Below are 22,189 nucleotides of genomic sequence, written 5' to 3'. Positions count from 1 at the left end.
AACCACTCTTTGAGCTCTGATTGGCTGAAATCTGGCTATCGTCTGCCACGGCGTTTGGTCCATTTGCCACGGCAGCATTCTAGTTACCTATTAGATTTCTATGGTTCTCACGGTACGTAGTCTAGATTATCTTTGTGTGGATATACAAGTTAAACTTATCTTAAGCCTTGGTTCATACAATCATACATGTAAAACAAAGAACCTTTTATTAGTTAGTGATCCATAGACCAAAGGTTCTTTATCCATTGGATACCCAATAAATTCATTTTAGCACGGCCCACTTTGGTAATGAGCAGTGTATTGTCAAAGTGGACCTTGATTTTACGAATTTGTTGCTTATTTACGAAATTTTTAAATTTTAGTTGAAAACGCACCATGAGTCCAGAGAAACAGACATTAAACTTTGCTACTACAACTTCTCCAAAATGGATAAGACCAGCTCAAATATTAGGATTAAAGAGAAAAGTTAATAGAGTTTCTAATCCAGCGGTTTTACAACAAGTTGATCCCAATGTTTTTCTTGAGGATAATTTAAAAAATGCCCAGAAAAAAGTTGCATTTAATCCGTTTCGAATAAGCACCCCTGAAACAGAACTCAAGAGTTTGAAAGCTAATGATTCGGATCATTCATTTGGTCACAATTCTACAGATTATCAAACAAATACAGATACATTCTCACTATTTGATGAGAGTGCAAATATAGATTCCACTAATTTCAGTTCGAAAAAAGTTGAAGAATCACCAATTAAGGGAACCCACTCAACTCTACCTGTTGACTGGAGTTTAAAAAGCAAAATTAGATTTGCTTCTCCAAAGCCATTTCCATGGAAAGGTGTATTGAAAACATCCGAAGAAGCCAGTGGTGTTACTGGATTTGCTAGATGTATTCATTCAACTGATCATCAAGAATGCCGAATTGACACAAGTGCTAACTCCAAGTTCCATCATCATTGCCTTACGTGGATGCACCCTTCTTTGCCTTGGATTAGCCTTTTCCCTCGATTAGAATCGGATCAAATAGAAAAGAAAATGTCTACTTCCCTTTTTTTAAACCGTCCTGATCTTCAAGAAACTCTCCGCAATGAATGGGGTGACAGCTTTCGTTCGCTATTTCAACTTTTGAAAGTTCGTCAATGCCCGTATTTCTACATGTGTGCCCCTACATTTACTGTACTTTTTAGAGCAGCGGGGATTGCTGGATCAACTGACACTCACGCTTTAATAACTCCAACGTCAAGTGGTTTCAGACAAGCTCTGAAAAATGAATCTATTAATTTTATGATGCCCTTACTTCCTAATTTTTCTGATAGTAATGATACTTCGAATTCATCCCTGAGTGAAGATGATAACGCTGCTTCTTTGAATGAATCTGATAACCTCAATAATGAAGATGATGAACCACAAACTATTTTGGAAAGCTTAGGCCTTAGTCAAGATGATTTCCCATCCCTGAACCCCAAGAGAAGAAAAATAGACCAAGTCAAAAAGAAATTATCCAGCTCTCAAACAGTGGTGTTTGTGAAAGGTGATGATGTTCATGCGTTGTTCAACTTTCTTTTGCGCACCCGCTTATCCGTATCAGCAACTGGAGTCATGGCAGGTATTCCTCCAACTTTGATCTCGCCTTGCGCGTTCAATGGGGGTACCTTGAAGTCTTTAAAAGTCAAACAAGGATGGGTCAAACACAGAAAGAGTGATATGCACTGTATAGAGATATCGGGTCCTATTATGCCCAATGTTGTACAAGGTCTGTGCGCTCTTTTTAGCACTACACAAAATGGTAACTACACATCTATGTTGGCGACTTATAAACCTACTATGAGCTTTAGTAAAGTACAGACCCGAGAAACTTCTTTTGTACCATCAGCTTTTGCCATTGAGAACCTGAAAGACAGTGGTATAAGCAAAGCTTTCTTAGAAAAAGCTTGCGAAACGCTAACTTGTGACAATTTTGTATTTTCTGAAATCACTATGGAACGTAATTTGTTCCTTTGTAAGGCTGACCAATGTATTTAAATAAAAAATGTTTTCTTGTGAAATAACTTCTCATGATTTATTGAAAAAGTGATTTCTACAGTACAATTCTTAAAAAAATGATAACTTCATTTACAAGTAATATATTCATTAAAACAAAAATTCAAGATGTAGATGCTTCTAGTTCAGAAGCTGGTGTTTCAGGTTCCTCGTCATTATATATATTTTCAGCCTTGAAAGGAAAGTAAACATTATCCTTGGAAAAAGGTAACTATACACCAAACCATACCATTTGCCAAACTTGCATTATATTATCTTCAGATACAGAACAGATTACCCACGGCTCATTAGGATTCCAAGAAAAGTCGCTGATTTTGGCAGTATGTCCACCATGAATAAACTAATTATGAAAAAGATAATATTTTATACCTTACAAGCATAATTCTTTAATAAAGGTCAATTTATCTTTGGCTATACCAAGAGCTCAGGGGGTCCATCCTCCGCATCTTCGGCTGATTGCTCTTCCCCAATTTTGGAAAGGTCCCAAACATGAAGCCGCCTGTCCGTTCCGCTAGAAGCTAGAATAGTTTCATTATGAGGGGACCACTGAACTTGGAAAATTTCATCTTTATGAGATTCAAAAGAATGCAGCTTTAGTTTCAAATTCCTTAGGTCCCAAAGTGCAACTGTCTGTAAAAGTAAAGTTTTCTTACGAAAATTGGAAGAAAAAAAAAGTATCGTAAATGGAAGTGGTTTATTACTTTATCAGCCGAGCCAGTGGCTAGAATGAATTCGCTATATGGGTTAAATGATAAACAGTTAACTTCTGCAGTGTGAGCATCGACTGTGTGGCTAGGCTTGCTGGTATTGGTTGACCTTGTGTCCCAACTAAAGGAGAAATTCAGTCATTATATTACGTTTCGAGCCACTTTTCTTATTTCAACTTGCATCATTAATTTTTGATCATCAGCAACAGATCCAAATAGACTTTCATGAAGCAAGTGCCAAGCAACATCTTCAACGACAGCAGTATGACCAGTAAATATTGTTTTGGCATCTACAACTTTGTTGTCTTTTGGAGTGGCATTAATATCCCATAAACAAATTGTCTATAAAAAAAAATAGATACATGTAGCAAATCCCCTCGATCCAGTAATAGTTTATTTACATGATCATCTGATGCACTCAGTAAATGCCCATTTAAATTAGGGTTCCACGAAAGTCCATACCTGCAATTTTAAGATATTTAGAAAAGCTAATTAAAATTTAATTTCTTGAAATACAGACCCTTCTTTCTGGTGCCCTCGCAATCTTAAATCTGGACTGCAATCTCCACTGGGGTCAGGTTTTGAGGGATGTTTCGTATAGTCAAAGATAAGGACATCACTGGAAGGGGTTTTTGTAGCTATGATACATGGATTTTGAGGCATAAAACGGGCTCTATTGACTTCTCCCTCGTGATTTATTTTTATTTCAATTTCAATTTTGCCACTGACTGATCCAAAACCACCAAACTCTGAAGAACAAGAATGCATCCCATTGGTAACAGGAATTATTTTGCAATATTAAGATCAGTTTAGTTCACCTCCTTTTTCACTGTCATAATGAGAGGCATCAAACTGAGCGTCCTCGCTCGGCAGCTGAACGCTGGCAATCAGCAGATGGTTTTGCTCGTCCGAACTGGAGGGGGACCCAAATACAAGAAAGACCGAGTGAAAATATAAATTGGAGGCGGCCAAAAAATCTTATTCAACTAAATGATCAATTTCTGAATTAGTTTTTCAACTGTAAGAAATACTCACGTATGAGTCCCTAATATTAATCTATGTATAGAATAATCTTTACCCTCCGGTCTAAAACAATTAAAAAATTAGTAAGACTCTTGTATTGATAAAAATAGTTTATTCTCTTAACTAACCGGGTAACATCAGGAAGCCATTGAGCTGTCAAACTTGGCCACTCCAACGCATGTGTCATAACCAGATCGTATAGAAAAGGTGTATTTTTCTTCCATATTTTATATTCCTCGTTTATTACACGCTCTTCCACTAAAAATTACCAGGTTTAGAGTAAGGCTTAATTAAATTACAAAATTAAAAATTTATTTCAAATTGTTACCCGCGTCTTTATCGGACATTATGGTTGTCTGGAGAAAACTTTGAATATTTTAAAGTACTATAATTTAATTATATCGTTTAGCGTTACGTTCGCAAGAACAATGGAACTATAGAGAAAAGACGCTTATCCCGTACTCGGGCGGGAAAAAAAGGATAATGGCGGGAAGCTGGGAATTTCAGGAAAGAAATCAAGGCCTTGACTAAAAAGCACAAAATACACACGGTTCACAAACACACACCGTTTTCTCTTCAAACTGCTGGGCTAAAAATCACAAAATACACATCGTTCACAACTTTTTGTTTTTCTCTCTGTTTCAATTTCCTTCCCCTTTTGGATTTATTCGCACAAAATGTCGGCAACATCTCCGCTGTTTAAAGGGGCTCCAAAGTTCGGTGTCAAAATGTGTGTAAAGTCAGTAAAGTGCGAAATTTGCGGTTGACTTTGCCCGCCTCTGCCAAGGCCGAGTGAGGGGCTGGAGCAGTGTATTGATTTTTCGATTTTTCTCGACGAAAAGCATGCTCAATTTTCTTTTTTTTTGCCACCGAACTTTGGAGCCCCTTTAAAGGACAACGCAATTGAGTTGGCATTTGTGTGAATATGTATGCAGTTTGCGAAATTTACAGTAAACTCTGCGTGGTCTCGCCAGTACCGAGTGGGAGTGTAGGGGGTTAAAAAGCACGTTGCTTTTTTTTGCCACAGAGCTTGCGTTGCCCTTTAAAGGCTCTCGTTGTTGTCCACCATGTTTTTCATTGAAAACCATGAGGTCCATCATGTTTTCTATTGAAAACCATCAGGTCAATCATGTTTTCCATTGGAAACTATGAGGTCCATCATGTTTTTCATTGAAAACCACGAGGTCCATGATCCATCTGGTCTTTCATTGGAAACTACGAGGTTCATCATGTTTTTCTATGAAAAACTACGAGGTCCATCATTTTTTCCATTGGAAACTACGAGGTCCATCATGCAGTGGCGTATCCAGGATTTTTTTCGAGGTAGACTAGAATATTAAAAGTGGGCCCCCAACCACATATTATTCTAAAAACTAAATGTTAAATTTATAAAATTGTTGAATGTGCTAAGTGAGACCAATTAAGTTATTTATTTAAAAAAAGCGGTTCTTCTGTTCTGTTTAGAAAACTCATCAACAACTTTCATGGGATTATCTTTCAAATATTGGTTAGATATCTATTAAGAGATAACAAAGACAAATTTGAAAGACGATTTTCTCGCATTGTCGTTCGTGTGTTTGTTTTTATTCTGTTAAGATTGCTAAAACTCCTCTCGCATGCCGCGATGGAAACCGGGATACACTGAATTACATTAAAATACTTCACAATCTCTGGATAGCCATCGTTGATGTCCAAAATACTGTTGTGGCAGTCTTGAGTTGATACAACGTTTTCGGTTGTCATAAGGCGTTTAACAACTTTTATTCCACCTTTATTGGATCTAGTATTGAATTCAAATCTCTCAAAAATATTAAAAAAATTTATAACATCAGCCTCGTTTAAAAATTGGAAACTCTGAGAATCAGACACCAATAATTAATTTAATACAAAAGAGTTATCGGTCAACCTCCTATTCATTTATCCAAAATCTCGATGTACTTTTTAATTTTTGGCTCACGTTCATGTTTTCTAAGCTATCGTAAACTATGAACTCTTTCAATTTCTTACTAATTCACTCTTTGGATCTGTTATTGAAACATTTACTGTTTTGGCAAGCTTGGAAGCTTCGTCCCATATTTCAGTAAATTTAGTATCAGTTCTCATTTCTCTAAGTTCACTAACTCACTGTAGCTTTGCACAAAGCAGCGGCTCGTGAATATGCCAATTTGGAGTTTTGTAAATATTCCGAAAGACCATTTGTTGTTCCTAAAACCTCATCTAAAGCAATTAACAGTACCAAGTTTTGAAAGTTTTCTAACCCTCTACACTCCGCCGACTCTTCCGATTTACCATTTTCAATAATATGGTCTAAACCTAATAATACGGCATCCAATCTATTTCTGAAGTACTTAGTTAATCCCTTTTCTGGGGCATTTTCAGTGCATCTTTGTAATTGAGAGCACTTTGTGATTCTAAACAGAAAACTCGGATCTAAGTACTGAGTTGCACTGAAAGTTGTAAATTGCTTGTAGAAGTCCAAGAAGTTCTCTAACGGGCCCTAACTTCGAACAGCAATCTATTAAAACTAAATTCAAACGATGAGCGTAACAGTGTATGTCGGGACAAGGGCCACCAACAGCGGTTTGAATTTGTATGTTTACACCACTTATATTTTCTGACATAACACTCACACCATCATAACTTTGAGAAACGCAGTTGTTAATGCGAAGTCCACTTTCTTCAAAAATTTTAATTATACCAGAAGAAATTGATTTGGCGTCAAATGAGTGTAGGTCTAAAAATCCAATGAACCTAAATTTCTTTAACGGCCCCATTAGCAGTGTATCTGACGCATACACTCAATTGCTCTAATCCACCTTTATCTCTCGACTCGTCTGCAATTACAGAGTAGTATCCACCAGAATAATCAATTTCTGATTTTATCATTTTTTTAATTATGTTACCACTCAAAGATATTAATTAATTCTGAATGAAACAACTAGTGTACTTCGCTTTATTGGGCATTTTATCTAATTTATTTTTTAAATCAGGGCACATCTTCTTAACCATCTCTAAAATTTCGATAAAGTTACCTCTAGCTGTTGTCCGAATCACTCATTTCCCTATGTCCCCGAAAAGCAATATCTTGCCGAGAGCAAAGAAAAACAATTTTAACCAAAGTAGCTAAAACGTCGCGATTCCGCGTAACATCGCTTTCTCTTTGATTATCGATTTTCGTCGCGACTGATCCGTTATTTTTACTCTGACGACACATTTGAAACTTTTCGTATGCAAACATGTGGGGTGATTTATCTGAGCTAAAGTGTTTTTTAAATCTCATGTCTGTATTTTTCCAGTCTGAATAACCGTTAGTCAAAGAATTCTTAGTAGTAGAAAAATGACGACAGCAAAAGCAATACGCCTTGTTGTTTTCAACCGAATATTCTAGCTGGATTAAGTTAATCCAAGATTCTAGCATCGGAAATTTATCATACCAATTTAAATTGAAACTAATTTTATGCCCATTAAAATCTGTTCGTGGAAATGTTTTCAATTTAGGCTGAACTGGGTTATCGTCTTTACTAAAGCTAATAGCTTTAACAGGTTTTATTGTTGGTATCTGTGTTTTGTCTATATTTTCATCTTTTGCTGGTTTGTCGTTACTCAATAAAACAGTAAATGCTAATCGACTGTCAAGCATTGAATTCGCCAAGTTAATCTCACCAATAGTATTTGCCCTTTTATTAATTATTTCTTCGTGTTTTGGTTTGGAGTCGTTTGAAATACATTGATCCTCAACAAATTCTCCTTGCCCACTTGGTTCTGTACATAGATATAAGAAATGTATATAAAGGTCTAGATAAATTTCGGGGCGTCTAAGCCTAACATAAAATACGGAATTGACACCTAGCAGACACCGAGGAAGGCACGTGACCAAGAGCGCGAGCTCTCTTAGCATTTTAGTACTAAGTGCTTGACCTTTCCGCAGGCCGTAGTCTTTAGACACCATCTGTTGGTGACTTTTAGTATAATTTTTAAGCAGAAGACAATGGCTCTCGCGACGATAGCACGAATTTTCTTACCGATAGATAGCGCGGGTCCCTTAAGTTGTCCCCCAGTTTGACTCTAGACGAAGACGCTATAACTTATAACTTTCGTCTCATTTTGCTCCATAATACAACACTAAAATTAAATTTTGCTCTATAATAGTTTTTGAAAGAATTTAATTTTAATTGGGGGGGGGGGGGGCAACATCATAACTAGCAACCCCTAAATCTCACTCATTTCAAAAACAAATAAATGCATTAGATTCGTCTCATTTTGCTCCATCATACAACACTAAAATTAAATTTTGCTCTATAATAGTTTTTGAAATAATTTAATTTTAATTGGGGGGGGGGCAACTTCTTAACTAGCACCCCTAAATCTCACTCATTTCAAAAACTAATTAGTCCATTAGATTCGCCTCATTTTGCTCCATCATACAACCCTACAATTAAATTTTGCTCTAGAAATAGGTTTTGAAATAATTTAATTTTACTTGGGGGGGGGGGGGCAACTTCATCACTAGTCCCCCTAAATCTCACTCATTTCAAATACTATTTAATGCATTAGATTCGTCTCATTTTGCTCCATAATACAAGCCTACAATTAAATTTTGCTCTAGAAATAGGTTTCGAAATAATTTAATTTTAATTGGGGGGGCCAACTTCATAACTAGCCAGGGGCGGATTAACCCTTTCGGCGCCTTTAGGCACAGAAAAATTTGGCGCCCCTTGGCATTGGTCAGCTAAGGAGGGGCGTATCGGTTTTTAATAAATAAATAAATATATTTTAGTTTCCTCAAACTTTTTCAGCGTTATTTTGAGAAGGGGCAAGCCAAGTACATGGACCGTGGGGCTTTATCAGAGTTTTGGCGCCCCTAGAAAAATGGCGCCCTCGGCACGTGCCTACTTTGCCTAATGGTTAATACGCCCCTGTAACTAGCCCCCCTAAATCTCACTCATTTCAAAAACTATTTAATGCATTAGATTCATCTCATTTTGCGCCATCATACAACCCTACAATTAAATTTTGCTCTATAATAGTTTTTGAAATAATTTAATTTTAATTGGGGGGGCCAACTTCATAACTAGCACTCCTAAATCTCACTCATTTCAAAAACTATTTAATGCATTAGATTCATCTCATTTTGCGCCATCATACAACCCTACAATTAAATTTTGCTCTATAATAGTTTTTGAAATAATTTAATTTTAATTGGGGAGGCCAACTTCATAACTAGCACTTCTAAATCTCACTCATTTCAAAAACAAATTAGTCCATTAGATTCGCCTCATTTTGCTCCATCATTCAACCCTACAATTAAATTTTGCTCTAGAAATAGGTTTTGAAATAATTTAATTTTAATTGGGGGGCCAACTTCATAACTAGCCCCCCTAAATCTCACTCATTTCAAAAACTAACTAGTGCACTAGATTCGTCTCATTTTGCTCCATAATACAACACTAAAATTAAATTTTGCTCTAGAAATAGGTTTTGAAATAATTTAATTTTAATTGGGGGCCAACTTCATAACTAGCCCCCTAAATCTCACTCATTTCAAAAACTAACTAGTGCATTAGATTCGTCTCATTTTGCTCCATCATACAACCTTACAATTAAATTTTGCTCTAGAAATTGATTTTGAAATAATTTAATTTTAATTGGGGGGGGGACTTCTTAACTAGCACCCCTAAATCTCACTCATTTCAAAAACCCAATCCGCCGAGGTGGTCAGTTTGCACGGACCCTCTCCGTTAGCCTGAGCCAAAGCTCAGTTTCTAGGTGGAGATAGGACCATTTGATCAAAGCTTACATCTCCCAATGCGCGACCGCCCTTATGGGTTACAAGAGCCGGATCCCGACTAGTTATTTCACACTCTTACCTATTTAAGGGCAAGAACAAACGGCCGGTATTCCTGGACGTACTTTCGGCTCAAATATTGCCATAATTCGAGACACCATACAATATATCACGAAACACAATTTACCATTGGCCATCGTCTCGTTGGACCAAAAGAAGTCTTTCAACCGTGTAAACCATAATTATTTATTTAAGATCTTAAATCATGTTGGACGGAGATGCAGTCGCGGGCTTTATAAAGATGATCTACCAATCAGCGGAAGCAAGAGTGAAGCTGAACTTAGACCACGGAGCCATTACTCTGCCACTAGAGAGCAAAATTGAAAAGCTATTCTATAAACCTACCATTCCTCTCTTGACGTTTATCAGTTTCGACGACTTGAATAGTTTTGTCACCTTGAAAGAAGGTTTTTCACAGTGGCGTACCGTACACGGGGTTTGCCAAACAGGTTTCCCTGGCCCCCGACCTTTAGGGGGCCCCATCGCGATCGCGAACAAGAAGGGGTGGCCCGGGTGGGAAATTGGGGAATCACAGCCACACGTAGGGTGGGGGCCCCTTTTTCGCGTTCAATCCTGGGCCCTACGTCAATTCGTTACGCCACTGGTTTTTCAGCTATAAAAACCGAATGTATCCGTTACGGTAAGGCCAGTAACGCGTGCTTTAATCTGGAAAAAAAGCAGCGGGCTCTGGCTTGGACCCTGGAAGGAAAGAGTAGACGCCCCTTTGGGTATCTTCTGGAACTAAAAGGAAATTAAAATTCTAGGGGTTACCTTTACTCCCGGGCGATGAAAACTGGTGGGAGGAACAAGCAAAAACAAAAATTACCCAGGACATTATTAACGTCTCTTGAAAATACAAAACCTTTAGCGTTAAATCTATCTTACAAAGGTCGTGCCCAATAATGTAACTCAATTGTAGGCAGAATTTACTACTTGCTACCACATAGAGATTAGCCGGGAAAAATATCGTCTGAAATCATTAACAAATGTACAGAAGTCATTTGGATTGGCGACAATAAGCATTGGTGTTCGATTAAAGATACGACGCAAAAATCTAGTGACGGAGGTCTCGGGCTTCAAACCCTTTTAACTCAATGGCCAAAGTTCGCTTTTGCCAATTAAAAAAAAACGATAGAGGCTCAAGGTCCTAGCATCGAACTGTAATTTATTAGCTACTACTTGAAACTAACAAATAGTATGAATTTCGAATTCGTCATTCTGAGTTACCGCGATTTCGTCCTTTCGGTCGGATCTTTACCGAAGTTGTATAAGGTCCTGTCCTATTTTTGGAAATCGTTACTCATTCAATTAAAAAAACCGTCGAATCTCCCTATTTGTTGACCTTTTCAATATGGAAATGTCCATTTTTAGACTGAACACTTTTCCACCCGAAGTGGAAAACGGAAGATTTCAATTATTTTCGTGACTTTTTCGACCAAAGAGAACAAAGATTTATAGATCCTGCGGACGGTAAAAATCTGAGCGCAGCAACAAATAGAGCGATCACACGTCAGTTCACAATGATACAATCCTCCCTGTAAAAGGAATTCCCGCTAAATTTATTCAACAGAGACGAAGAAAGTGAAAATCTGAGAGTAAATCTTCACCTAGAACCAACTTAAAATGAACAGTAATAAAACGGAACTCTTAACTAATACGGAAAATTTTTAATTAGAAGGATACCTCAATCCAGTGTCCCCTAGTTATAGACTAAGACCAGTAAAAATGTTCTATGATGCTATAGTCAATATCGAAGGGGCCATAACAAATTGCTAAGTTATTTGGAATAGTTCGTTTAATTACCATGAAAATAGCTTTTTATGGCGCCTAATGTATAGCAACGTAATAACTACAAAATTGGCCTGCCCCTTTTATAATACAAGGTGTTTTGAATAGCTCTGACCGGGCATTTTTTGAGAAACTGCAAGAGATAGAGTTGCGAAATTTTCAGGGTATTATTTCTAGTAAGGGATCCTAAGTTACAGAAAAATCGTAAATTTACTTAAAAACCGACTGAAAAATTTCCAAGTATTAGTTGTATGTATTATGTGGAGACGACGAGGTAATTAACATTTAAACGCAATTTAATATTTTTAACTTACAGTTATAAATTTAACCACTTGCTCTTATGGAACGACCGCGACTTGAATTTGGGATTTTCTCTTTTTTTTTGAGGAAGTTTGGACCTTTTGGGTCCTGCGCTAAAATTACAAGTGAGAAGCCTAGATAATATTTTCTCGGGGCTCTCTTTCCCGCGTATTTCACCTTTTCGGTTACAAAGCTGAAAGTTTTAGAGTTTTTGTTTTGAGGGGAAGAAATTTCGCAAGCTCCGAGCGTCACTGAGTCGGGCTGCCACGGTCATTTTTAGTTCCACATCGAGATATATAAATATCGAAGTGGCACTATTGCTATGGACGGAATTTTAAGTGTTTGTTTGTTTGTTTGTTGTAGTTTGTTTGGCGTGGAAAAGCGACGACACGGTAGATGGAGCTGCGAAAAATATTTTTTTTATATTATCGGCGTCGCCGAGACTCGAACACAGATAGCCGCTGGCCGCGTATTCTCCAAAAACCTGCGAGTTAACGCCGTCCTAAGCGTAACTTTATCTTGAACTTTTACGATTGAATACTTTTTGTTTCGGGCCCGCCCTATAGGGGGGCGCATTTCTTCCATTGGGGGCGGAACGAAATTTTGCGTTTACTTAATAGCGGTACAAGTAGATTGTTAATTAGTAGTGCCCGTAAACAGGGCCGGCTCAAGAAATTTTATACACCCGGGCAAGAGGGATTTTTGGCGCCCCTTTTATTTTGGGACTAAATTAAACTACCCCCCCCCCCCGGTAAAAAAACATAACCATGTCCATGTTATAAATTTACCGTTTTCATAAAAATAAATAATCCCTTTAATTACTTTCTCAATACTTTGTGTAAATAAGCAAAATACTAGTCTCAAATCCATGGGTTTAAAAAGAAACTTAGATCGTGAAAATATTCTTAACCCCAAACGTACTTCAATACCTAGGGTCCCTCATACAGGCTACCACTCCTAAAAGCATATGTAACATAATTACTCATAAGTATGCCACTAGAATTATTTCTTCACTAACGGTTTGTTTCACAGATATTGCGTCATACATACCCTTCGTAATATTTGATATCATATTTTATGTCATATTTGACGTCATCGAATCTCAAATACCGATATTACCGTCGCCCAAATAGCTTTACGTCTGATAAACCGACGGCCATTATTTTAGTAAACAAACCGGTTTGAACAACCAAGGCTTGGGAGCTAAAATATAGTGTCAAGTTCTGCTAATGTAATTATTTTGCCAATTAATTAAGTTCTCGGAGACTCACGTTCTAAAATAAATTTGCATTGTCAAATAAAAGAAGCAGGTTTATTGGAAAAAATAGTTGAAATTCAGGTTGAGCTTTTCCGGGGCATCTACAAGGTTGGAGTCTTTGCAGAGTTTTTTGAGCCTAGGCCTAACCAGGCCTAACTCTTCTAGGCTTGGTATGGGATTTAATAACGCTGGTGGAATATCCCACTTCGACTACTTATTTCATTTTCGGAAAGTGATCTCTGAACCGAACCGTATTGGTCATTTTCCTTTTATTTTTCTAAACTACTCAGTATTTAACTTCATCCGCACAAACCGAGCGAGTTTATAAATTTCAATAAAGCTACATTGGGCTGACTAAAATTCCGACGCAAAAAATTCCTTCTCAATTTAGAGGTTTTACATTGGCTTAAATAAATATGTTAGTAGCCAATAGTGTGATTCCCAAAATTACTAGGATGAATAAAAAGGTTAAAATCTAACGTAGTCCACCTTTTTACTGGTTCGTGGTGAAATAAACCGTTAGTGAAGATTTTTGAATGGAATAAAGGTACAGTGGCATACTACTGAGCAATTATGTTACATATGCTTAAAGGTACGTCTCTAAAATATTCATATAAAGACAGGATATAAGCCAAATTCTCTTAAACCAAAGAATAACAAACTTTGTTAGTCCTGATGAACTAGCTCTATAGTCTGTATGAAACGTTTGGCCGGTTTTGGGCCTATTTGATAGAACGCTTTATTGCTTTAACAACTTAATTAAAACAGTATTTGGCGGGATTTTTTAAGGCCTACACTTAAGAACTTTTTTTAAGCTATCGCTTTCATTTCTGCTTCAACGGCTTCTCTTAATTTCCTTTTTTTATAATCTTAATTCAATTCAACGTGTCTCTAATTAATATCTATCTAACTAAAACTATTTAACTGAAACTAATAAATGGCTTTCTGCGCGTGCACGTAAAATAGAAGTGACTAACGCTAACCACGGACACACGACAGATTAAGGGGGAAGAATACAGTAAAAGCCTCTTTTTCGTTCAACGTTTAACAATTACATAATTGAATTATATTTTTATTATTAGACTGAACCTTCCTCTAGTGCTTAAAATAATTTTGATAATTCTGTTCCTGTTTCTCGGCCTTTTGGAGTCGCACCGGGATCTCCGGTGCCAGCTGTGCCCGTTTTATGTGGACCGCTGTGTTCCCGTCGTTCCCCTTTAGGAGCTCTCTCCAAAGGGTATGACTCTTTACCTACGTAGGTAGGGTGTCGGCTGGAGTTGCTATAGCATCCACTCTTAATCCCACGGCTGTGTGCGAAGTGAGGATTGGTCCACCCATTGCTGCACCTTCTGCTGGGTTGAGTGGTTTGCGTCAAAGGTGCAACCATCAGTAGTAGGGTACTACTACCCGAGGGGCTAACCACTTCCCGTAATCGGTGTTCACCCTAACTGTAATCTTCGGTAATCTTTTGAACTCATTTGTAATCCCGTAATCATTTGTAATTTTCGTACTAATCTGTAATCACGCGTATTCATTGGAATTACCCCGTACTTAATTACTCATCTGTAACAATTTTAAAGATTTGGGTTGCCTGTTTACTCATCGTAATCATTATGTTCTCATCCTAATCATTCTGTACTCATCGTAATCGGTCTGTACTCATCGTAATCATGTGTACTCATCTGTACTCATTATTGATTACGTAATTGGTGTACAGGCAAATTCTTACTGGCTAGCCCCTCGCTGGATTTGTCACCTGTCCGGGCTTGGGGACGCTGGCGTAGGGCACTATGATGATAGGCTTCCGGTGGTATGGCCCCTGTTGCTAGGTACACCGGGCTAAAAATTCTGACACCCTTCTATTCTTGTACTATCGCCCAACCACTTTTTCTTCTTCATATTATATACCCTGGTTTATAATGAAAATACCAGGAAAATGCTTTATCCGTCAAAACTATGCACCGTAATTTTATGGTTTATTTACTATTGTAAAAAAATAGTCGCAAAAAACGTTCATCGACGATGTTGGACATTTTGGTTGGTAAAACAGTTTGTATTTCCAATTAGCTAAAGATTTTTTCAAATTATGTTATGCTTTCATTAAAATTTTTATAAATAAATCCGATTCTTGGTAAACCAAAAAGGCTCACAACTCAATTTCGGCGCCCCTCTCAAACCGGCGCCCCGGGCAGTTGCCCGGGTTGCCCGGCCCTTGAGCCGCCTCTGCCCGTAAAGGCGGGAGAGATAGATCCGTTAGACATTGCAGCAGAGAGCATATAATATTATATATGATCTCTGATTGCAGAGAGGTCTACCTCATAGGTCTACCTCGTAGCTGTCGCAAAGGTCAGAAGTAAAAAATAAGTGTGGCACTTTCTTATCGAAACCGTGTTTGGTCAGAAGTAATAAATAAGTGTGGCACTTTCTTATCGAAACCGTGTATGGTCAGAAGTAATAAATAAGGGTGGCACTTTCTTATCGAAACCGTGTATGGTCAGCAGTAATAAGTGTGGCACTTTCTTATCGAAACCGTGTATGGTCAGCAGTAATAAGTGTTGCACTTTCTTATCGAAACCGTATATGGTCCGAAGTAATAAGTGTGGCACTTTCTTATCGAAACCGTGTATGGTCAGCAGTAATAAGTGTGTCTACTAAGGGTGTATGGGTTTGCCCACTCGAATACACTGATGTGGAACTAATATTACGGCCTGGGCCGACTTGTTCCGAGTTATTTTACGTATATTTACGGCGTTTTAGGGTCAAGTTAACCTCAAACTTCGCCTCCCCCGCCCCAATTTCGACCCCTTATCGAAACCGTGTATGGTCAGAAGTAATAAATAAGTCTGGCACTTTCTTATCGAAGTCGTTTATTTGTGGCACAAAATAATATTATCGCCTTCTTGGCGAACTTGTATAGTTTGTATAGTTGGTTCAGAGATTTGGTCTCATTCGATAGAACTCTTTGACGCGCACGCAGTGCCGTTAATTTCCGCCCCCTCCGACCAGCCCCCTTAAAGGGAAAGTGACCGAAAAAAACAAGTTGGTCTCATTCGATAGAGCTCTTTGACGCGCACGCAGTGCCGTTAATTTCCGCCCCCTCCGACCAACCCCCTTAAAGGGAAAGTGACCGAAAAAAAACAGTTGGTCTCATTCGATAGAACTCTTTGACGCACACGCAGTGCCGTTAATTTACGCGCCCTCCGACCAACCCCCGTAAAGGGAGAGTTACCGGGAAAAAAGTTGATTTCATGGGCGTTTGTAAAAAACTAAAATTTCTTAGTTGTGAAATTTCCAGGGTATTATTTCTAGTGTGGGATCGCTTTAAATTCAGAAAAATCGTAAATAATTTCGGATTTTTGTTAAAAATATTTTTTCACCGGTGCTAGAAAAAACGGTCAAAAACGCCGCCGATCAGTTTAGTTATATATTTTCGGCGGCGTAATCGTCGGCCATTTTCGGTATGGAGATATAGGCCGGAAGGCAGGCAATGCTGCCAGATTTCAATAGACCGAAAACGGCCAACTCTCTCAAACATTTTCGCTTCCAAACGAAAATTTTGATTTTGCGGCGTAGCTATCGACTAAAGGCTGGTTTTCACTAAGGCAAATCGCCACAACGGTGAACGTCGACGCGAAAAATTCCCGTTAGGCCTAATACAATATTTTTACGTTGACGCTCACCGCTATTGCGTTTTTGCCCTAGTGAAAACCAGCCTTAAGACTATTGCAAGCACGTAGATATAGAAAGTCTAAGGGGGGGGACGGGTTATAACACAACCAGATTAAATCGCGAGCGCAGCGAGCGCGAAATTTTTCGTTAGCAATAACGCATATTTTAAGTACTGGCTAGACTCGGGACGGGTGACAATGACATTTCCGCACGTGTATCAAACGAAGTTTTTTAATACATTTAATGTTGCGCTCCTTTCGTAAGAAAGGAATCGAGTCCTAAGGGGGGGTTTAAACCCCCTAAACCCCCCCCCCTTATATACGTGCTTGGACTATTGTAAAGAAATTCCGCTGACACCGAGCGTTCGTGGGTTTTTAACTGTAATCCCTTCGGAAGGTCCAACAAGTCGGCCCAGGCCGTAATATTAGTTCCACATCAGTGTATTAGAGTGGACAAACCTATACACCCTTAGTGGACACAGGTAGGCAAACAAATACAAAAACTTTTGAGGCTACGTGATTTATTATCGTTTGATAAATAAATTGGCACCCTAAGTTAAAGACTGGATGCCGCCCACCATCAGCTGACACCGTGTTTCCATATTTAGTTAAAGGGGAACGGTCAAGCTTTAACCAGTTAGATAGCCCTATAGCTCATTAAAAACTAAAATTTATGGCGAAAACCGCATCAAAACATATTGAGGGGTAAATTTTTAATAAAATAAAGCAATTTCGGGAAATCGAAAAGCGCGCATCCGCCGCGACACCTGGTGAGAAGTCGGTGAGACAGAAAAAAACGTAAAAGCGCGGGCTGCGGAAGACGCATAAAATTTGTTTTGCACGCGCGGCGCGTTCCAGTTATAAGATACCTAAGCCTAAATTGTGCGATTTTAAAAGTTGGGATAGTTCGAAAATCGCTCATACGGGGTTAGGGGCGCTGGCGGCAGCCCCTAAAATGGCGACGAAAATTCAAACCCCACCTGGCGTTATTTCTCGTTTCAACTTTTTGGGCCAAAAGCTATTTTGTCAAGACAAAAAAAGTACGTTTTAGTATATTGAACGTCTTGTTAATCTTTTGATACGGAATTAAGGCCATATTTGGAAAAGCTTGGCCGTTCCCCTTTAACTCTCGTCAAACCAATATGGCGGGTCACAAAAAAATTAAAGATATATTACATGTACTTCAAAAATACAAAAGTGAAATTTATCATGAAGCTACAGATACTATAACCAGCAAGAGCTCGGATATTTGGAAATTTATGTCAAAGGAGCTGAAGGAAGTGAAGTCATCTTTAGCAATATACACCATAGTTGTTAAAAACTATCATCATTGTTGGAAGTTTTTATAAATCAAGAGAGGGGGCGTTGATTCAGATGTTTTAGAGATAGAAACAACCGACGACGAATCTGTACATTCTGAGGACGATGAACAAATGAATCTAACTCTGATGACGATTCTAAGTCCCATGATGATGCTACGTCACCTTCCGATGATGAGATCGGATTTACGATCACATTAACACCAGAAGAGTATATGACAATTGCTCCGATAAAAAAGCTATAAATTAAAATTAAATTATTACAAAAACTATTGTAGAGCAAAATATAATTGTAGTGTTGTATAATGGAGCAAAATGAGACGAATCTAATGCACTAATTAGTTTTTGAAATGAGTGAGATTTAGGGGGGCTAGTTATGAAGTTGCCCCCCCCCCCTAATTAAAATTAAATTATTTTGAAACCATTTCTAGAGCAAAATTTAATTGTAGGGTTGTATGATGGAGCCTGCAAGTCCGGTACATGCAGGCTTTGAAATTTCAAGCACAACACGCTGCTGTACCGAGCTAATCAAGAGCCAACGAAGGAGGACACCGAGGTTAAGGTACATATCATGAAGGACGTAGCCCGAGAGGATCGTAGTTTGACCAGAACCACTCAAGTACTGTTACCAACGGCAATCATCCAAGTCAAAGAAAGCTCTGGCCAGTTTCGGCCGTTGCTGGATTCGGCCTCACAATCGACCTTCATTACCGAGCGAGGCGTCCGTCAGTTACAGCTGAAGCGCACACGGTATAGCGTCACCATCGGCGGTATCGGAGCCACCGGTATCGGAACTACAAGAGGCAGCGTGCGGCTGGAAGTCAGAACCATAGATATAGGAAACGTATATAAAGGTCTAGATAAAAGATTTCAAAGGGAGTGAATACGGAGGTGACAGCTAGCAGAAACGCGTAATTTCTGCAGGCTATCCCTAAAAGGCGCTATCTATCGGTAAGAAAGCTCGTGCTATCGTCGCGAGAGCCATTGTCTCCTGCTTAAAAATTATACTAAAAGTCACCAACAGATGGTGTCTAAAGACTGCGGCCTGCGGAAAGGTCAAGCACTTAGTACTAAAATGCTAAGAGAGCTCGCGCTCTTGGTCACGTGCCTTCCTCGGTGTCTGCTAGGTGTCAATTCCGTATTTTATGTTAGGCTTAGACGCCCCGAAATGTATCTAGACCTTTATATACATTTCTTATATCTATGGTCAGAACCGATAAAGACACCATCTTGTCTGTAGAAGCTCTAATACTCAGCGCAGTCACTGGCAACCTACCAAACTACTCATTCAAAGCAAAGCTGTGGCCTCATATGAAAGGGCTTCAGCTAGCCGACCCCGCATTTCTCATATCGAGCCCAGTAGACGTCCTACTTGGAGCTGACGTTTACTTCGACGTGGTCGAGAGTGCGGACCGCCGTGTTCAAAAGGATTCACCAATTGCATTCAAAACCGTTTTTGGCTGGGCTATCGGAGGGCCGCTGGAACCAGATTGCGTTGGCGCAACACCTGAAGCAGTCCAAGCCCACGTCTGTACACTGGACGAGCAAGTAGCAAAGTTTTGGGCGTTGGAGGAACTAAATCCCAGAAGAGCGCTGACTGCAGAAGAGAGTCAGTGCGAGCAGGTGTTCGCAGAAACGCACGCAAGACAAGAGTCTGGAAGGTTCATGGTGCGGCTACCCTTTAAGTGTGATCCCGCTCAATTGGGCGACTCCAAGAAAGCAGCAACTAGGCGGTTCCGGTACATGGAGAAACGGATGCAGGCGAATCCAGAGCTTAAACAACAGTACTGCACATTCATGACCAAGTACGTCGAGCTGGGGCACATGGAGCGTATTCCACACGATCAAGAGTCAAAGATGTCGTACTACCTGCCACATCATGCCGTCATCAAAGAATCCAGCTCTACCACTAAGCTGCGAGTTGTCTTTAATGCGTCAGCAAAGACGTCTACTGGAGTATCCCTAAATGATGTGCTCATGGTCGGACCGAAGTTGCAAGATGATCTTACTAACCTATTAATCAGATTCCGCGAATGTCCAATAGTGATGACGACGGACATCGCAAAGATGTACCGGCAGATCCTGATCCACCCCGAAGACGACGACTGGCAAAGGATAATTTGGAGACAGGAACCTTCGGAGCCGTTAGCGGAGTACCGGCTCCTCACAGTCACATACGGTACTTCGGCCGCTCCTTACTTGGCCACCAAAGTACTACAGCAGCTGGCAGAAGACGTACAACAAAGATCGCCATTATCAGCTACCGTTTTAGCAAAGGATGACTGGGGTCGAGTCAATCGAGAACGGCCTGAAGTTACAGAAAGAATTACTGACGGTGACTGCGGGAGCTAGGTTCGAACTGAGGAAATGGGTCTCGAACGCGCCAGAGTTAGTGGAGACTTTGGAGCCAGAGCTACGGGAAACTCCGAAGAAGCTACAGTTTGACAGCGACGACACAGTAAAGACCCTAGGATTGCATTGGTCACCTGCTGAAGACAGTTTCACGTTCTCCGTCACATCACCGCCAAGCCGATAACGTATTACGAAGCCTATCGGATACCGCTCGGATCTTCGATCCTCTGGGCCTACAGGCGCCGCTCACTGTCGTCGCGAAAATATTTCTACAGGAGTTGTGGCAACTCAAAATGGACTGGGACCAGCAACTTCATCGGTGCCAATCGAGAACTGAAGGAATTCACGAAATTCCTCGTGACGACGTCCACAGCTGCGACGATATCAAAATGGTCCGCGGAAGAAGGGATACAATGACATTTTAACCCCCCGGGAGCACCGCATTTCGGAGGGCTATGGGAAGCCGGCGTCAAATCTATAAAACACCATTTGAAGCGAGTCATGGGATCCATCACTCTCAACTTCGAGGAGTTTCAGACGCTGCTGTGTCAGGTAGAAGCATGCTTGAACTCACACCCATTGACAGCGATGAGCTCTGATCCCAACGACCTGGCGGCACTCACCCCAGGACATTTCTTGATCGGAGGCCTGATCACGGCTATACCGGAACCGGACTTCACGCATGAGCCGCAGCATCGGGTGACATGCTGGCAGCTAAGTCAAAAACTGCTACAACACTTCTGGAAACGTTGGAGTGGAGAATACCTGTCCAGACTACAACAACGCCCTAAATGGGTTGCACCGAGACGTAACTTTCAGGTCGGGGACCTTGTTTTGGTAAAAGACGAGAATACGCCACCAACTAAATGGAAGATGGGCCGCATCACCAAGGTTCATATCGAAAAAGATAACCTTGTTCGAGTCACCACCGTCAAAACAGCGGACAAGGAGCTCAAGCGGCCTGTAGTTAAGTTGTGCCACTTACCATTGGACGATTGAAAAGTCTACTTTCCAAGGTGCCCGGAATGTTCAGCACAGCGAGGTATCGTCTTTTTACAAAAGAGGCGCTATCTTATCGCAGCGCAACGAGTCAAGATAAATTATTTTTTAACTGTCGTTTTTTATGTTAATTAAAATATTCAATTTTTAATAGTACTATATAAGGTTAAGCTATCTAATTCATTCACCAGTCAACCATGTAACGATCAATCAAGTTTATTCTATTGTTAAAATAAATGTTTTATTTTTTAAATTTGAACCAAGAGTCCCGTCATTTCGAAGTTCTTGAAATCAAGCCATCATTTTGGGAAACCAACAGTAACAATGGCGTTACTTTCTAGTCTGTCTTCGTTGAAAGTTACCATTGGCCTCGTGCCCAATAACTCATCCATTTCATTGAAAAACTTAAATTTAATTTTACCAGATGAGCCGGAAACGTTTTTATTTTTTTTTCAGCGTAGTAATCTATTTTAAGTTTTTTCCATTTCGTGCGAATTTGTTCCCAAGTTTTATTTTTAAATCCGGACTTTTCGAACTCAATCACGACATTTTTAAAAATTTCGACATTCTTCTGGCGTTTTCCGTCTAGCGCCGCAATTACATTTAATTCCTTAACTATGGTAATTATTGTTATAACTTCTTCGTTAGTAAAACTATTAGCCATAATTACTACTGATATGTTTACGAAAATATTAGGAAAATGACTACCGTTTAAGCTTCTAACCTTTCTTAAAATTAACTAAACAAACAGTGAGGAAATAGTAGAATTTGTTAAAGGAAAAAACCCAAAATGCAGGGGGTACGACACGGTGACCGTTTCCATGGAAAAAAAAAGAGCGATCTTTGGACTCGGACCACCTATTTTTGTCGTACCGATAAGATCGCCCCTTTTAATC

The 22,189-nt window shown here is 39.6% G+C and overlaps 4 protein-coding genes across 5 annotated transcripts; 3 read left to right on the top strand and 1 right to left on the bottom strand.

The window, feature by feature from the left end:
- The first annotated feature begins 232 nt into the window (after positions 1–232).
- Positions 233–2,034, top strand: hd (humpty dumpty). The gene is made up of 2 exons (XM_090155243.1): positions 233–285; positions 363–2,034. Exon 2 carries the CDS (start codon positions 376–378, stop codon positions 2,014–2,016), a length of 1,641 nt encoding a protein of 546 aa, XP_090011369.1. The 5' UTR covers positions 233–285; positions 363–375; the 3' UTR covers positions 2,017–2,034.
- Positions 2,035–2,040: 6 nt separating this feature from the next.
- Positions 2,041–4,261, bottom strand: Caf1-55 (chromatin assembly factor 1 p55 subunit). Of its 2 annotated transcripts, none has more exons than XM_090155244.1 (11): positions 4,093–4,261; positions 3,893–4,022; positions 3,777–3,827; positions 3,560–3,666; positions 3,262–3,490; positions 3,143–3,203; positions 2,923–3,083; positions 2,736–2,862; positions 2,452–2,664; positions 2,264–2,374; positions 2,041–2,206 (listed from the first exon to the last, which is right to left on the bottom strand). In XM_090155244.1, the coding sequence occupies exons 1-11, from the start codon at positions 4,109–4,111 to the stop codon at positions 2,138–2,140; spliced, it is 1,278 nt and encodes a 425-aa protein (XP_090011370.1). In that variant the 5' UTR covers positions 4,112–4,261; the 3' UTR covers positions 2,041–2,137. The 2 variants fall into 2 exon arrangements, with proteins under 2 accessions (XP_090011370.1, XP_090011371.1); XM_090155245.1 differs by having other exon boundaries at positions 3,560–3,654.
- A 14,884-nt stretch (positions 4,262–19,145) lies between these two features.
- Positions 19,146–20,294, top strand: LOC149932493 (uncharacterized). The gene has a single exon (XM_090157134.1). It carries the CDS (start codon positions 19,146–19,148, stop codon positions 20,292–20,294), a length of 1,149 nt encoding a protein of 382 aa, XP_090013260.1.
- Positions 20,295–20,795: 501 nt separating this feature from the next.
- LOC149932492 (uncharacterized) lies at positions 20,796–21,293 on the top strand. The gene has a single exon (XM_090157133.1). It carries the CDS (start codon positions 20,796–20,798, stop codon positions 21,291–21,293), a length of 498 nt encoding a protein of 165 aa, XP_090013259.1.
- The last annotated feature ends 896 nt before the right edge of the window (positions 21,294–22,189 follow it).

The sequence above is a fragment of the Leiobunum rupestre genome, chromosome 8, assembly GCF_980474605.1.
Source record: "Leiobunum rupestre chromosome 8, qqLeiRupe1.1.hap1, whole genome shotgun sequence".
Lineage (NCBI taxonomy): Eukaryota > Metazoa > Arthropoda > Arachnida > Opiliones > Sclerosomatidae > Leiobunum > Leiobunum rupestre.
This window is presented reverse-complemented; position numbering and strand designations above follow the sequence as displayed.